This window comes from Halyomorpha halys, unplaced genomic scaffold (assembly GCF_000696795.3).
Source record: "Halyomorpha halys isolate HHAL.00 unplaced genomic scaffold, Hhal_1.1 Scaffold473.1, whole genome shotgun sequence".
Lineage (NCBI taxonomy): Eukaryota > Metazoa > Arthropoda > Insecta > Hemiptera > Pentatomidae > Halyomorpha > Halyomorpha halys.
The window spans coordinates 513284-531887 of record NW_027113075.1 but is presented as its reverse complement, the minus strand read 5'-3'; the positions used below and the strand labels follow the sequence as shown (position 1 = coordinate 531887).

Here is an 18604-nt window from a genome sequence, read left to right as displayed (position 1 = left end):
TCCTAAACCAACACGCTCCTCTTAAAACCCGTACCTTCAAACGCTCTCCAGCTCCCTGGATCAACTCAGAAATAAGAAATTTAATGAGAAAACGAGATGCTGCCAGAAGACACTTCAGACGCACCAGAAGTTCAGAGCACTATTCCACTAGTCTCTCTGAAACCTTACTCAAACATCCTTACGCCGCACCAAGGAGCAGTACTTTCACAACATCCTATTCCAAGCACCTGACCCTAAATCTACATGATCCAGACGAGCTTAATACTTTCTTTGTTGCTCCTCCTCCTTCAACAACCTCATGCAAATTTTCATCTCTTCACATCCCTGAAATCCCATTTGATCCCAATAACTTTTATTTCCTAAATGTTTCTCCAGATGATCTAATCCCAGCAGTCCTCAAGTCCAGAACTAACGATTACGGCCCAGAATATGTTCCTCTAAAGATCATCAAACTTTGTCTCCCTGCCATTCTTCCTGCCTTCCTGCACATTTAGAACTTCTCCCTTCAAAATTCCGTTTTTCCCAAAGCCTGGAAGAAAGTCCTCGTCCGACCATTGAACAAAGTACCTTCTCCTTCTTCAGTTTCCGACTTTAGGCCAATATCCATTCTATCCAATTATCCAAGCCACCAGAAAGATTAGTCCACTCCCAACTTAATAATTTTCTCGAGCAAAAAGCTCTCCTTAATCCCTTCCAATCCGGTTTTCGCTCCCAACATTCCACACAATCCGCTTTATTGAAAATTTTCCAAGACCTCCAATCTGCTATAGACAATCATCATATAACAATTTTATTTTATTAATCGTACTTATTTGTGTTTTTCATTGACCGCATCCCCAACCATCTTCTCCTCATTCATCATCCACGGTCAACTATCTCTCATAATTATAACAATTTTAGTTCTTTTTGATTTTTCTAAGGCATTTGACACAGTTAACCATAAGATCCTTAATAAACTTCAAAACCTTTCCATGTCAAATAATGTCCTAAAGTGGTTCCTCTCCTTCCTGTCCCATCGTTCCCAAACAGTCGTCATTCCGAACAAACCTCTTTCCTCTCCCCTTCTTCTGTCACAAGGTGTTCCTCAGGGATCCTCACTTTTACCAACCCTTTTCTCCATTTATATCAATGATCTTTCTGATTTCATTCACCACACACAGTACTACCTATACGCAGAAGATCTCCAAATCTATCTGTCCTTCCACCCCTCCGAAATACTTGAGGCCATCCAAAAGATAAGAGAAGATATATTGACAGCATTAACGCATGGCCGTCTAACAATGATTTGAAGCTGAATGCCAAAAAAACGAAGGCCATTCTTATTGGTTCCAAGCGCCTCCTTCATACCCTCCCTTACTGTACTCTACTATTCCTTAACAACCAACTGATTCACTTCTATCCTACAATAAAAAACCTTGGTTTCACCTTTGATCAACACCTCTCCAGGAATAACCACATTTCCCAAATCACACGCAAATCCATAACTGTACTCAAACAATTCCTAAAATTCCGTAATTCCATTCCTCAGAACACCCGTCAGCTCCTAGTATCCTCTCTCGTCTTCCCCCACTTCGACTACGGATCCTTGGTGAATGGAGGACTATCTGCAGGACTAGAGTTGAGGCTGAAGAGACTCATGAATTGCTTTGTAAGATTTATCTTTGGGTTCCCTAGGCACTCTCAAGTCTCCCGCTGGTATTCTGAGTTCAAGTGGCTCTATCCAACCTCCTGAAGGCAATACCTCCTTGGTGTTTTTCTATTCCAAGTTCTTAAAATAAAAAAACCTACCTATATCCTAGATCTCCTCACTCTTCGTTCATCCATCCACTCATTAAACACCAGATCCCATCTGAATGATTTATATATGCCCTCCTATAGAACCTCCTTCTTTAGCAAATCCTTCGTTATATATGCAACCTCCCTCTGGAATTCTCTTCCCATCTCCATTCGCCTGTCCTCATCCATTCTTTCCTTTAAACAACACCTATTCCTTCATTTATTGAATAACCAAACCTCCACATCTTTGTAATCAAATAAATAGGCATGTATTGATTAACATTATAAACAGTAGTAAAGCCATATACCAATGTAATTTCATTCTACTATCTGAAAATTTGTAAACACTAGCCAGATAAAAATCTCACTATAAGAACCATGTATTTATTCTTAGGGGACATATGTCCCAGAATAAAACGATTTTTTCATTTCATTCATTTTGTATACCGAGTTGAAGAGGCTCTATCCAACCTCCCAAAGACAATACCTCCTCTTTGGTGTTTTCCTATTCCAATTTTTTTAAATTAAAAAACTGAACTATATCATTGATCTCCTCACTCTTCAATCATCCATCCATTCATTAATCATCAGATCCCAACCAGGCGATATATATATGCCCTCCCATAGAACTGCCTCCTTTAGGAAATCCTTCGTCATACGTGCAACCTCCTTCTTGAATTCTCTTTCTATCTCTTTTTGCCAATCCTCATCCATCCTTTCCTTTAAACAACACCTATTTCTTCACCAACTACATAACCTAACCTCTGCCTCACTGTGAGCTATGTATACAACCATTATTGATTAATATTAAAATTATAATTTAACTTAAGGTTTTTATGTTATATCAACATGTACACTGAAACTTTGAAAAAAAGTTTCAGTTTACTTTTCAAATGTCTGCCAGACAATTAACCTTAATTTATGAACAATGTATTTATTCTTAGGGGATGTTTGTCCCGGAATAAAATTATTTTTTCATTTCATAGTAACTAGAAAAATTTATAAAACCAAAAGACTCGATAACAAAACATAATTTTTAATATTATTTAAATGCAATAATTTTCAAGAAATGCATAAACAAATAATTTCAAGCAATACTGGGCTAAAATCAAAATAATACATTATTTAAAATCTCCATATCTGAAAACTAAAAAATATTCATAACTACAAAAGAGGATCTTAAACCTACTAAGATTCACAAATATATAAAACAAACCAAAATTACCTCTAGCTAAGACATTAGTTGTTATGAGCACTTTTTCTTTTCCTTCCCTAAACCTATCTAGAACTTGGATCCTACTTTCGACAGTGAGATCCCCAGAAAGTAGTGCTACAGCATGCCCATCTCTTGTCATCTTTTCACAAAGCCAAGCAGCAATTCGTCTTGTCTGCAAACATAATAAATAAATACTTCAGATCTAGGATGAATCAAAGGGTTGATTAGAAAATCCAGGCAGATAAATCAAATATGATCTATTTTAAGGAACAAAGTGATTAGATTAATGTTTTTTTTTATATAACCATATAGAAACATAACTGAAATAGGGTATGGTAAATTACTCACCAATAAACAATGATTCAGATAGCATGCGGATTAAACCATAGAACACAGTCGTTAACTAGTGAAAAAAATAAGCAGTAAAGCCAAAAGGTGTTACGTTTTTGAGCTAAAGCTAAAATATTATATTACTATTTTACTAAAAAACAACATCAAATGGACTTCCATTCTCCTGGATGCTTGCACTCAATGGAGTAAACATCGTTTTAGCATAGATCTATCGCCTAAATAGCACCCCTTATCAAGAAAGTAACGAGTGATCCCCTATGAATTTTGCGAAGAAAAATTATTTGTTTGTTGAAATTTAGAAGTTTCTTGTTCTGTAGAAAGGTAGCTTACAAAAGCCTAATCTATATATATATAAAAGGGAATGGCCGATTCTTTGTCCACAATAAACTTTTGAATTACTGGATATGCGTGTAGTTTTTTGTTTCCAAAAAATGTTCCATTTTGCCATGGGAAGGTTTAAAGATAATGTAATCCCCAAATTCCTGAGTAGAAAAAAGTAAAGAATAAAACCTAATGTTCCCAAGCCACATTAGGTTTTGATTCTTAACTTTAAAGTAGGTGAGCAAATTTTTTTTTTAATAAAAGAGCATTTTATATTCGTTTTTAGCTTCGTCTCAATGTACCAAATACCATTTTTCAAAGAAATTGAAAATTAGAAATTTTTCACTTCAATTTATTCGGAGGATTTTTCTTTCCTCCGGTGACTATTTTTCATATAACAAACAGTTCATAACTTCTCTTCATTTTATACGAGTCGTAAGTTAATATAACTGTTGGAAAGCTGAATGTCTGCTCTTCGATTTTGTCCATTAAATCTATATATATCTTCACATATAGAAACAGCGAAGCATTGCCTGGTCAGCTAGTAGGCATAATAATAAGTTTGGACTCATTTAAGTACAATAATTTGTAGCAGATTGCCTTAAATAGTTCCAATAAAACCATTACTTTTAAAAGCTAATTTTTTTTTTAATATAAAACTATTGAACAACATAAAGGTTTTTTTAAAACAAAATAAAGATACATACCTGACAAAAAATCATCACTTGACCAACAGTTATTCCACCGTAAATATTTGCTATGGCATTATATTTATCATCTTCTGTTTCACAGAGCACATAATGCTGCTTTATATTATCAAGTGATTCTTCTTCTCTCTTCAGTCTAATTACAATAGGATTAGGTACAATTGCTCGAGCAAATTCCATCACCTCATCATCGTAAGTAGCAGAAAAGAACATTATTTGACAAGCTCCTTCATTCAATAATCTATAAATTTTAAACATTAAAAATTAAGGAAAACTTATTTACTGCAATTTTATAATAAAGAAATCATTAATTTTTAATTGTAACCATTAATTGAATAACACCCAACAATCTTACATGACCGATCTATTGGGTTGTAAAATAAGTTCGTAGTGTTTTTCAATATTTAAATTTAATCCTCTCTTTGTTTATAAAATCATGTTTACATATTCTAAAAAAGGATTAGTTAATGATCTATTTTTAAGGAGGTTGATAACTGGGGATTAAAAGTGAGTCCTCTACAATAATATTGTGAGGAAAAAGTCCTGGTAAAAATGAAGTGACTTACTGTTAACGACTCCAAAATAAGTTATGCTGTGCATTTGGTGGAACTGGAATAGTGTCCTTTATTTTGAGCTCCTCCCGCCTAACTAGACCTTTAATTCTGTAATATACTGTGCCCAGTTGGAAGAATTAAAGTCAGTGGTTGATCAAAAGCATTTGCAGATCGCAAAGCCATAGTTTTCCATTACAATGACGCCTGTCCTCACGTGTCTTTGCAGACCCGCCAGAAATTATTGGAGTTTGGCTGGAATGTGATCCCCTATCCACCCTATTTACCAGACCTTGCCCCAACAGATTATCACTTATTTCGGGCCCTTCAAAACTCTTAATGGGAAACACTTTAATTCGCTCGAGGACTGCAAAACCCTTATAGAGGAGTTCATTGTCTGAAACTGAGGACGGAATTAAAACATTAACTGAAAGACGGCAACACGTAATAGATCAAGATCAAAACAGGTCATATATAATTGATTAAAAATATTTACATGAATCTGAAGCTTTTATTCAAATCACCAGTAAAAATCGCTACCAACTTATTTTACAACCCGATATTTATAGTTTTAGTTTCTGCAATGATTAACAACCAGCTCACTATATACTTAAGTATTCAATACTAAAGGATTAAGAATAATAGAAGAATTCAAGAATAAGTAAATTGAATGGACACAGTGTTCAATACAGTTAGAAATTGATTGCCTGATTTGAGCTAACAATAGTGCAAGCAACACAGAACTCCAACTTTGGAGCGGACAATGTCTTTAATAGTGCTCAACGGGTTTTAGAAAATAAATAGATAAGTTCCTGTTTGTCTTTCTAGATATTGATTTCTCAAATATATAGTAGCTACGTATCCTAAATATCATGCATGAGCGAATCCCACTACGATAACATGGACAGGCTTTTGGGAGAATATGCATTGAGGTATTCGGATAGAAAGTAGAATTTTAAAGGAGTTAAAAACTCCATACGTTATTCTTCTAATACTGGTGGAAGTGGACAATCACAGCTTAAGACCTTTAAACTTCATTGGCCCTGGAAGTATGATTTTGCCTTAAAAATGAATGGAGTGAGAAAACCAAATGGGTTGTACATTCACAAAACAGCAGACATGATACCTCTTTTAGTGATAATTGGTTGGATGGTTTGGATATCATAAAACAGACGAGGACATAGTCACAGTGCATCGCCAACATAAGATTATCGTTTTAACAGTCTCTGGAAATTGCATCATTTCCTGTCTCTCATCCATAGAGTGTAACAGTTCAGGGGCATTACTCATCAATTTTTTAAAAATAAATCCTCCTTTCTTCAGTAACTCGATTAATTCAAACTGAAGTTCAGAGGCTTTTTCAACAGCGTTAACACCAGTCAGAATATCATCAACATATGCCATTCTTTTAAGTATCTCAGGCCTTAGGAAATGATGATCCCTCATCTACTGTTATCTGGTGTATGACATGCATTGCTAAATATGGAGAGCACAATAGCCCACAGGACACTCTCTTCAATTAGTTTAGACGTATCACAACGATACAAAAAATGTTAATGTGGGATGTCTTCTTCATATAATAATACTTGAAGAAACATCTGACCTATGTCTGAAGCAACTGCAATAGGAAAATGTCGGCAGTTAAGTTAAGCAAATGTCTAATGTTCAGCTGTAGTTTAGGGCCAATCAGAAGATGGTCATTGAGAGCCAAATTTAGTAGCGGACAAAGCGTCAAAAACTATGTGCTGTTTAGAGCAAATATTATCTTTGGTAATGCAATGGTATGGTAGATAATATTAATCTAGATTAGTCGCTAACGAGAATAGCCTAGCAAGCCTGATTTAAATATTCTTCAATTATACCAAAATATTTTCCTTTCAGTACGGGGTTTTTATTTAACTGGTGCTCTAATTTAATAAACTGATTCAGAGCTACCAGTTATGCTCATTAAAGGGCAATTGGACATCCATTTGGAATTTCGCAATGAGTTAATCAAAATGATCTTCTGTTAGGATGTCTTTGGGATCTATTTTGACTACTTCATGAACTGTTCCGATTTCCCATGATCTCTCTAACATTTTGTTTAATGTGGCTTCTATTTGTTAATAAAAAGTAATTAGAGAAAACAATTTACAAGAATAGCGGCATTGGCCTGGTAAGACAAGGACAGAACCGAGCCTTTCAACTCATTGATTGTCAGGCTATTGTTCTTTTCCGAACCCAATAAATCTTCTAGAACAGGATTTGTCTCTGAAATATAAATATTTTGGGAAAAGGAGGAACCACTAGAGGTCTTTCCATCTGTTTTACAAGGCAAACTAGGCGTAGCAGTAGGAAAATATAATAATGTATGAATACACCTCTTGAAGTGGTAGCAGGAACATGATAGACATGTTTTGGCATAATGAACATGAACTAAACAATTAGAAGATAGGTTAAATGGCCTTATTGTATTAAATCTTTAAGTAGGTTCTAAAGAGGTGAAGCAAGAGCAAGCACCTATGCAAGAGGTACCTTTCCTGGTATAAAGGAGTTATTGTTTTTAGGGTGCCATCTGTTGATATATGTTTTCACTGTGACCTATGTAGTCGAGGAAACTGAGAATTAGAACTAAGATTTGAGGTCAGGGCACATGCTTGTAATTGTAAACATTACCTCTGGATGAAATTCAAAAAATCATCAGAAGTGGGAATTTGTGATGAAGATCCAAATTAGGTTTAAAAATGTTTCCTCGTCTCTACATCCAATAATGATAAACTTTATGTAACAAAATAAATCCTGCAGGATCCTTAAGATTCATATTCCGAAAAGCTGTTGCACTTTCTAGAACAGTTTCTGTAAAACATTCTAATGAATGAAAATCAAATTTTGTAATAGTTTTGAATAAAATATATTTATAAGGCAGTCAGTAGCATGAATTTGTTCGTTATCTAGTTTCTGCATCAAAGATGGCTAGGCTAATTGGTAGCCATCGGACATGGTCACAATGGCTTATTAGATTGGAGCTCTGAACCCTTTTAAAGAAGAGTTATGAAGTGACATTTCTGAATTTAGTCAAGTGTGCACTATTATGAACAAGAGATATCTTTAAAACCATTTTGAAATTTGGCTGTCGAATGAAGGTAAATTAACTGCTGTAAGTTTGATGAGATTGAAACTCAAACTGTTTACTTTCATCCATGGTACTGTCTGTGGCCGCCATTTCTCCTGTAATCCCAATTGTAGCATCTTGTAATAAATGTTTCTGATTTTCCTTCTTAAATCATCAAATCGCAACAATTTTTCTTCTAGGATTTTAGCTAAAGATTTTTCTCCTTTAAACAGTCCTAAAACTCATCATAAACATTGCCTAACTGTGGCAGACGCACATTAAATAAACTTGCCAGAGTGGATTTTCGGAATAACTAATATCAATAGTTTCTTTACTACCATTACCTAAGCCATCTAATTCATCTTTGAGCTTAGCCAAATGAGTTTTGAATTTATCAGTTTTAGGCTTAATTGCTAACCTTTAACCTGAATTAAAATAATCAATATAATAACGAGTAAATATATACAAAAATAAACGCTTATATCAGGTCTTGTCAGACCAAAATATGTATTTGAGCCTCCTCAAAGTGACTAAAGGATTCTAAGAATGAAGGAAAATGATAATTAATGACAAATAAGGTTAAGAAAATAATATTTCTCTTCAGTATACTCACGACTTATAATTTTTAACTTCCCTGTTCTCTCAGATTTTTCAGACTGATGGGCACTGTCTATTTAGTAATATGGACTAATCACAATTAAGCCAACTTTTCTCTACATAAGATCTACTTTTTACCTTAAAAGTGTGTCGCAATCGACTTGTCGTAGGCGTAGTCTACAGGGGAAGGCTATATAAGACTAGACATAGCATACTATGTTTGTACACAGTGTTTCAGTATAAGGTGTTAGTAAAAGTGTTTCAGTTTAATTAATTTTTATAAATATTTGTTTCCAAATTATACAGATTCATGCCATTATATAGAAAACCTTTAATGGCCAATTCAAGTATGAAGACACACACAACAATGACTAATAAATAATATTTCAAATTAAAACTTTAAAAAAATTAAATCTTATCTTGTTTATAGGACTTAGTAAGGAATTACTGTTACTAGACCGACAATTGTGCAAGGATTACTTTAAAGACTTAAGATAAATAAAATTCATGACAATTTATTTAAATGAATGAATTCTTTAAAAAAATATAAATTTAAAAAATAATATTAATTGGGATTATAAGCAGTAAGAGAAGATCGTAAATAACATAAGTCATTAAAAACAAATACTCTTAAAGAGATTTATTCAGGTACTTACAAATATATCTTATTTCTAACAAATATTGTAATCATTAGATTTAATCTAAAAGAGATTTTTGATATAAGAACTAACAACAATATCTGAAATATCCATTATATAACATGAACATTAATGGTTATTAGACACCACTTCCTTTTATTATTATTTATTAATTTTATTACTAATACAGAATAATAAAAGGAAGTTGTGTTGAATAATAATTCATAAAAAATTTGAAATCTTCCCGACAAAATTACAATTAACAGATAAGGATGAATATATTTTAACACAGCTTAAAAGCAAGATCTATAAAACCTATTTATTCCACAGACAGTACTAGGATCTAGAATATTTAATTTCACCATAGCAACCATATAGTTTCCTTAACAAAATGCATACATTTATGAAGTTTTTGAGGTTTCAAGTTTGAATTTTAATTCAAAGTTATTCTTATATCACAAGCACACAAAAATAAAATGAAATAATAATAATAAAAAATAAAAAATAAATCAAAAGAATTATATTTTTCTCAAATTATGAAAAAGGCTTACTTTACTTTCAGAAATCAACAAATCATTTAATTAGAATTATATTTTACCTTCTAATGCGAAAACTTTGGTCTTGATGTCCTTGAGTGGCAATCATGACATCAGCTTCATCAAGCACAAAAACTGTTATTTTGGAAATATCAAAGAATTTGTACTTTAATGACCAATCCAGTACTTTTCCAGGTGTGCCAATGACTATGTGTTCAGTTAATTTGGTTCCTCTGGGTACTAAATTGAGAAAAAAAAAAAAGTAGTCAAAGGAAGAAACTGCATAAATTTAAACCCAATAAAATACAGTTCATTCTATCCCAGACAGACATGTTTCTTCATCATTCATAAGGTGATCAAATATTCTATAAATAATTCAGTTTGGATGAAATGGAAGTTATTATAATCTACATTGAATGGAACATTATTGAAATACTTCAAGATAATTGATAATATAAAGTATTTCACAGTAATTTGAGAAATAAACAGAGAAATTGAATTAAATTAAGATTATAACTTACAATCTTCACCTCGAACAGCAAATCTTATTTGAATATCATCACAAAATGAACTCATCTTAGCAGCGACTTCACCAGTCTGAACAGCTAATTCATAGGTAGGGGACAAACACAATACCTGAAACATAAAATAAAATAACAAATCTGTGACTCATACCACTAAAAATAGATTGAATTACAATTTGTAAAATACAATACTGAAGTTACCTTATTTATTTCATTTTAATTAAGGTGACTAGAAATACATTATTTAAATTGCAGACGAACCTCTTATGTAAAAATTAATTTTAAGGTCATATCGCAGCTTTGCTTGAATAGCGGAACAACTAAAAAACTGTTTTTCGGATTTATTTCTAACCATGTTCCAAATATAGTGTAGTTTCACAATATAGAGTGGCAAAACATCATTTTCTATAATTGTCCACTGAATAGATATTCAATCTTTCTTAAACAATGGCATACATTTAGTTGCTCCATTAATTTCGAGAGGTTTTAACGAATTTTTGTTTTTAATATTGACAAAATTTGCTTCATGACAAGTTGAAAGAAGTTTTTCATAAACAGTGACATATTTGGACCTGAAATTTATGATTTCTGAGTTGAAACCAACAGATGTAACTTATGAAGTATGGCAGGAAGGCAAAGGGAGCATGGAGTAAATGAGATTGGCAGTTCTAAGAAAATAAGTATAGACAACAAATGGTGGAATTGATTTCATTTTTTGCAGATATAATTGTAATGGCCAGCAAAAAAATTAATTTAAGAAAAATTTATATCGGTACACAATAAATAAATTTTACATCAATTCCTATAAAAACATATATTTAGAAAAAAAAATTAAAGAAGTAAACTATAAAGTTACTAGTGCTTTGTCCGATAAAACAATTATCAAACTAAGATGTGCCTACCCAAAAAATTGTTCTTTGGTACAAAGAAAAATAGAATTAATAAAAAACAATCAAATTCCAAAATGTTACTATTCATTCTATAATACCCTGAAAATTTTTATGCTTTTTATTTTACATCTTAAAAAATGGGTTAAGTACTGGCAAAATATGTTTATTTAGTAAATTTAATTCTAAGGGACATAATTATGTATAAATAGAAAATTAGAAGATTATGATAAATATTTGTGATAATAGCCAATATTTCAAAAAAATGTGTATTTATGGTTCTTATTATTTAAGATGTGCCACAAATCAAGAAAAGCAACGATAAGGATGTTTATATAGGATGAAGCTAAATATGTTAAACCAAATTATTATAACTTTGAATAAAAGCTTCTTTAATTACATGATTTAATTGGAGAAACAAATAATAGCTCACTTATCAATAATAGTCTCAGTCAGTTATTTTTTATGTTTTGTTTTACTAAGTATAGTGTTTACTCAATAAATTTAATTTGCTCATTTTTGAAAGTTACTTCTACAAAGGTTTAAGACAACTGAAAGAAAAACGTAGTAGACTAAGCAAGTAAAAACTTTTATCTAAATTTAATTATAAAACAAAACATTTTAAATAGTCACTACACTTTTAAATTGTCTGTAATTTTCTCAGTAATGTATTTCATTTTAATATACAATTAGCAAATCACAAGGATTTTATTTTAAAAATTAATTGTCAATGCCTTTATACATAATTTAATAATTTTTAAGAAAATTATAAATTAAAAATATTTTAAGTGCCATTAAGAACATTGGAAAACTTGAGGTACAAAATCCATTTTTTTTTTAACTTTACAATATTAATTGTTTGTTGCATGTTAATTCTTATGAGGTAGCAGTAAAGGTTTATCATAATAAAAACAAATTTTCTCTTTTATAAGTTAGTATCATTTTACTGAGAAAACTTATTTAATTTTCTTTTTTCTGAGTAATTAATCTGAGAATCAGTTAGGAGGGGTTCTAATGCAAAGATTATATTATATTTTACACATTATAAATAATTATATTCGTAACTATATTTACTGACAGGATGGCTCATAAAATTATGATTAATCTGGAACTTTTACCCAAAACAATATTGAGTAGTATAACCAAGAATAAATTGAAAAAGGGACTGAGTTATCTAAAAGCACTTAGAGTTAATTATCAAATTTCCTTATCTTGATAAATATGAGCTATACTAATTTCCTAAATCATAGGATGAGGAAGAAAGAAATGTCATGGTTCTCATTTCTTCCGAAACCAATATTTTAGAATCATGTTCTCACTTCTAAGGATATTAAAAAAAATAATCACCTTAAAAATAATCACAAGAGGTTTATGTTTAAATGACGTAATAAAAACACATGCTAAAGTCAAATTTGAACAAAAAAAAAACTTATTATTTTGGAGGATGGTAAAAGATTCACTCTAAATTTTAAGATAGGAGAAAAACAATCATGGCCACAAGGTAGATGTTAAAAAGAAAATTAAGCCAAACTTTATAGCTGTGATGAGAAAAAAAATCTCTTATGTGAATTAACAATTTCCCTTAATATCACCTATAACCACTTCTGAGATTATTAGAAAATAATAGAACAAAACAGAGAAATGTTACAAACTGTGAAGAACCTAAAAATAAACAAACAGTACAGAAAAAAAAAATTGAAAATATATATATTATTCATATAAGACAAATAAATTTACATTTTCAATAAGAATTATATCTGTGTTAGAACCTCACAAAGCAATGAAGAGTTGAAATTAAGATAAAATTGCAAATTTAAATTAAATTTCTATGTTTCAGATGATAGCTACAATTTTATAATAGAAAGCAATAATGTTTAAAAAATATATATATATTTTGTGCTGATTATATGTTTTAAAATCAATTATAATAATAGTTTAAAGTAAATAAACCAATTTAAAACTTTTGATTGGATTTTTTTAAAGTGGCATCCATCACCTGCGGGTAATTGAGCTGAGGAATTATTCTTGATAGCATCGCTAAGACAAATGCAGCAGTTTTTCCTGTTCCTGATTGAGATTGAGCAATAAGGTTTTGGGGTCTGGAAAAGATGTTTTAAAAAATTGTAATTGTAAAAAAAAAAAAAAAATAATAAAAATAAAGAAATTATTAATGACTAAGGTTGGGGCCAAACTATGGGCACAAATTCGATTTTATGACCTTTTCCTTGGATCGCATAGAAATATCAGATATAACACTGGAGGTACTAATAATACAGGACATAAATAAAACAAAAACAAGTTGACTTAGGTGTTTTCCTCATTTCTGAGACATCGTGAGTCGGAATGGAGCAATTTTGTTTATAAGATTAGGTTCCGACAATTCTATATTGAATATTTAAAAGCAGGAGAAAAACCAAATATAAATTTCCTTATAAAGCTTAAATATTTGGATCAACATGAGAATATAGGATAACAATCATATCTTGCAGTAATTACTGCTTTTAAAAAAAGATAGGTACAGTAAAAAATAAAAAGTTGTCTTACGGTTCAGCAAGCAATATGGGAAGAGCTGTTTCTTGAATTTTGGATGGTGCATTGAAACCCATTTCATATACTCCCTTCAGAAGGTTTGGTTTTCTGGAAGATATAGTACTTATTAGTAATAATTCTATACCAAGAAAAATTGATGTTATATATATTGCGGAGATATTTCCATCTTGATATTAAGAGAATATTAAAAATATGAACATAAACAGAAAATGGACATTAGTAAAACTTTGAAATTGAGAATAAAAAGACTTGCCATGTGAAATTAATCTAATAAATTAAGAATTTCTAAGAAAAAGATGGTTTAATTATTGTACTGTTATAAATATTTTTTTAGGAAATAAAAGTTAAAAGATTTAAGATTTATATTATGATTTTAAGTTAATAATTATTTAAACTGATTACAATCACAATACTGATAATGTACCGTAACCGTAAATAACAAATACAAATAATGCCACTAATAGCCCTTTAATGTTATAATCTATTCTAATATGGTTGGTTGTCAAACATTTAACTATGTCATTCAGGTTTATATGAAGTAGAAACAAAGGTAGTTGTAATTACAGACCTCTACATCTCTATATCCATAAACATCAATAGCAACTTTTTGTTAACCTTATTATTTACTGTAGCGATTTCCAACCGATATAATTTTGAGAACCACCAAGCCAGAAACAAAACCAAGTGCGGCCCACCCCCACTCCTTGGGCCAAAAAAGGTGACCCCCTAGGAAAATACTGAAATGTGAAAAGCTAAATAGTCCTTTTGGTTTGAAAGTTTGAGTCCTTTTCATTCATGTATTCACCAGTTTAAATCTTTCACCTAATACTCAAACATCAGGAAAGATAACTAACAAAATAGTTCATACAATAAATCCTAAAAAAAATAAGTGTTAATAGACCCTCCTCAAGCCCACTGGTGGAAAAACACTGGTTAAGATAAGGGCAAATCCAGGTATCTGACGCAGTTAAGGCAAATAAAAATATATCATCTACCCCTGCTAATTTCAAAACCTTGTATGACACTTAACATTATCTTTAAATTACTGATAACTGAGTAAATAATTAATTTGGATAATAAAACAACAAAATAAATTAATAGACATAAATTATATATATATTATACTTACAGCTTCAAAGCCTCAAAAGATTTTACTGAATGTAAAGGAGAAAAAGGATCTTGTCTCTGTATTTCTATTTCAGCTTTAGTCGTAACTAACTTTGTTCTTGAAATTTTGGCTAAGAGAGATAATTCAGCTTTAGAAATTTGATCTTCCTTTTCATCATCTGGTAGCAAGGATATTGTTTCCTTCTTAAGTCCAGATTGTGGTAAGTGAACATTGTGGAGCTAAAAAAATATTGGAATACGGTTGATCAAAATTTTTCTAATGGGAAATATAGGCAAACGTTTAGAAAATATACCTGTTTTGCTATATCTCCATCCTGATCTTTGTCACACCAACCACTAGAAACTTTCAATAAATTAACCGCCATTACACGTCAAAACCCAAAAACAGGAAATTCAAAACTTAAACACTCAGAAAAGGGTAACCTCCCAGATTACTATGCAGTGTAACCTTTGCTCTAATATAACAATTATATAGGTCTCAACTTTCACTTATCTCTTGGAAAACAAAAGTTTTTGATAATGAAAACCCAAAATTAAAAATCAAATTAATCTGGCTGTAAAATATAATTTATTATAATATTTCATTGTTTAAGTTTAATTTGGTATGACGGGCCACCAATACATCTATGAAATAATATGGGTTTGACGAATTTGAAAAAAAGAGAAGGCGTGTATTTCAGTCTTTTGCATATGTCAATATATAATGATATTAGGTCTCTCTTTTGTTTGCATGTTCAAAGTTTTGGTGTAAACTAAATGTCGGAATTAGGTTTAACCTGTTGTGATTACAGGTGATTGGGCTGGTTTTAAAAGAATACTATTTTTAATAAGATACTAAAAAGTAAATTAAGGTAGGGTTACAATTATGTAAACATAAGGGAAAAGAATTATATGTATATACAGATGAAAAAAATAAAAAATGAAAATAGTTATAATATAGAATAGACAATGGTAAGTATTAATGTAAAGAATTACGTAAACATTAGGTTAAAAATGAACAGGAGACGTAAAAATAGAAAAGTAGATACGAGAAAATAATTTAACACTCTAAAAGCTGGAAAATAAATAAGTAAGTTAAGATTTAATAAAGGTCGAGAAAGAATAAATAAAAAAAATAAATAAGTAAAGAACAAATCAGAACCACCCATCTGTTCCAGTTAACTGACGAAAAAAGGCGGAAGTATAGAAGTATACAGAGTGGAGTGAAGCGAAATACAAAAAAAAAAATATATATATATATATAAAAATGTGATAATAGTAATAACTATGAGAATTATCTAATTTAGGATACATAAATATAAATTAAATGATAGAATACGTAACTAATATATATATATATCATCATATACCGATAGAAAATATAGTTAGGATAATACAATATATAAATATAGGTATAATACAATTAATGTAAAAGAAGTAAACCTAAACATACAAAAATAATTGGATAATAATAACAGTTTTTTGTATGATTATGTTGATAATATGGTATCTACATTGATAATTGTTATAGTCAAGACAGCTTAAGTAAAGTGAAATAACTTAAATGAAACATGTGAAGTGAAAGTATTATATAATATATTATATTATATAAAAAAATAAAACAGTAAATTTGAAAATTAATAAAACAATGGATAAATAAATATAAGTGGATAAAATAGAGTATAATAACAATAAAATGTAAGTATATAGGTACAATGTAAAGTTAAGTATGTAAAAAGTACTACAAATAAGTAATAAAGTATCGATATGGAGCAAAAAATGAAAGTAGTGATAGAATTGTAACAAACAGGTGAAAAAAGATAATAGAATATTTGGTGATGATAATAGGATGAGCGTACAATTATTGAGTCTTAATTAATAATAATATATGGCTGTAGATATGTGAGATACTGTTTCTGTCATTTTTGTGGTTAACCGGAAGGGGTTCAAGGCGTATGTAAACGGATTCTGAGATGAGCCTCTTTTGGTAGTTATAACAGTGGCTAAAATAGTGGTATGGTCAAAATCAAAAGAGTGATTAAGCGTAAGGGTATGCTCTGAAAGTTTGGAAGCGACTGGGTAGTGGGAAGATATGGATAATTTGTGTTGAGAAATACGGGATCTGAGGTGGTTCTTGGATTCTCCTACATATGAAGAATTACAGTTGGAGTAGGAGCAAGGAATAAGAAAGACAACGTTAGAGCAGTATTGGAGAGGAATAGGTTTTTAGACTCTCCTTCCTTCCCCACTCCCTCCCCCCCAAAAAATAAATAGAATTGAAATCTCTTATTAAATATGAAAAAAGAAATTTAAAAAAAATTACAAACATATATTTTCCACATTTTAAAGAAATTTCTGTCTTAATTTACCTTTTACTTGAAAATGCATTACTTATTTAAATTTTAAATTTCCTTCTCTACATAATGTACGGTCTTATTATTTAAACTTCCTTAAATAATTTTTTACATTCTTTAAAAAAAATAAAACAATATTTCCTCTGATGTATTACATAAAGGGGTTGTTAACATTAACTTCAATAATACTTAAACATTAGGAAATGCATAAGAAGTTTCTTTGGGTGCTCGATAGAACACTTGTGTAAGATATTTCTTTTTAGAAATATTAAAAAGTGATCAGATTCATCTTCAATATTATAACAACAATGTAAATTTTGTAAAAATCTTTCAACTTATTCATCTCAATCTGTTTTCTTCTTTTGGTATATTAAAATTAAAAGTATTCAAAAAGGCTCCATTTATATTTTATCAATAAGTGGAATTTTTGTATCATTTTTTTTTCTAGTTGCCGTAGACCCTAGATACTTAAATTAAAAAGTTAAATATATTTACCTTTTCAAATGTGATTCCTTATATATCTATATCACTGACATCGCTCCCGTTACTACAGCTTATATTTTGATATTATGATATGGTCTTTTGTTTTATCCGCATTTATTTCGAGACCTAGTCCCTTATTAGGTTTTTTCAACATAGTTGTATTTAGTTTATAGTTTCCTAGTACTCACATAATAATACCAAATCATCAGTATTTCCAAGTACCAGAATTTTATCATTTAAAGTTAAACCTTTTTCATTTGCACCACATTTCTAATAATGTATTCTAGTGCTAAATTAAAGAGGTTGGTCTATGTGTGGTCTTGAAGCTTCGCCAGATGGTGTTCGCAGGGGACACCTCGCTGAAATCCAGTCTGCTCAGGGGGTATAACATCGGGTTCCCTGCAGCGCTCCATAACGTGGTGGTGTAGGAGCCGTTCGAAGACCTTGCTCATGTGCGAGATGTGGCTGATCGGACGGTAGTGCTCAGGCAAGTCATCTTTCTTCCTCGGCTTGAGTAGTGGCATTACGATCCTGTTTCCAGGCAGTTGGGAAGTAAGAGGTCCGTATGCACGAGTTGAAAATGTTCAGCAGGAAGGATTTACCCTTCCTGGGAAGCATATTCAAGAGTACACTTGGGATTCCATCCTGCCCAGGCGCCTTGTTACACTTAGTGCGGCGTATTACCGACTCCAGCTGGCTGAAGGAGGAGAAGATGGGCTTCTCAACTGGACTCGGTGACCTCCCAACTGGTGTAGGACCATTAGACGTCCGCTCAACATCATTCCTGCATAGCTTGAGGCCAGGAGGACAGTCTGCTCCCCAGACGTCAACAGGTCGTTTCCAGCAGTATGTAGTACAGTCCTTCTGTTGGCTACAAAGTTCCTGACCAGCTTCCAAAACTGGTCCCTGTTTATG

The 18604-nt window shown here is 31.2% G+C and overlaps 1 protein-coding gene across 1 annotated transcript in view; it reads right to left on the bottom strand.

Moving 5' to 3' along the window:
* Positions 1–15658, bottom strand: part of LOC106683227 (DEAD-box helicase Dbp80) — a 22226-nt gene extending 6568 nt beyond the window's left edge. Inside the window, exons 1-8 of the mRNA XM_014424574.2 lie at positions 15167–15658; positions 14875–15092; positions 13740–13832; positions 13192–13294; positions 10306–10420; positions 9847–10024; positions 4372–4612; positions 3002–3164 (exon numbers count right to left, since the gene is read on the bottom strand). Coding sequence (XP_014280060.1) covers positions 3002–3164; positions 4372–4612; positions 9847–10024; positions 10306–10420; positions 13192–13294; positions 13740–13832; positions 14875–15092; positions 15167–15238 — 1183 coding nt within the window. The 5' untranslated portion in view covers positions 15239–15658. The remainder of the gene's footprint in view (positions 1–3001; positions 3165–4371; positions 4613–9846; positions 10025–10305; positions 10421–13191; positions 13295–13739; positions 13833–14874; positions 15093–15166) is intronic.
* Positions 15659–18604: the final 2946 nt, after the last annotated feature.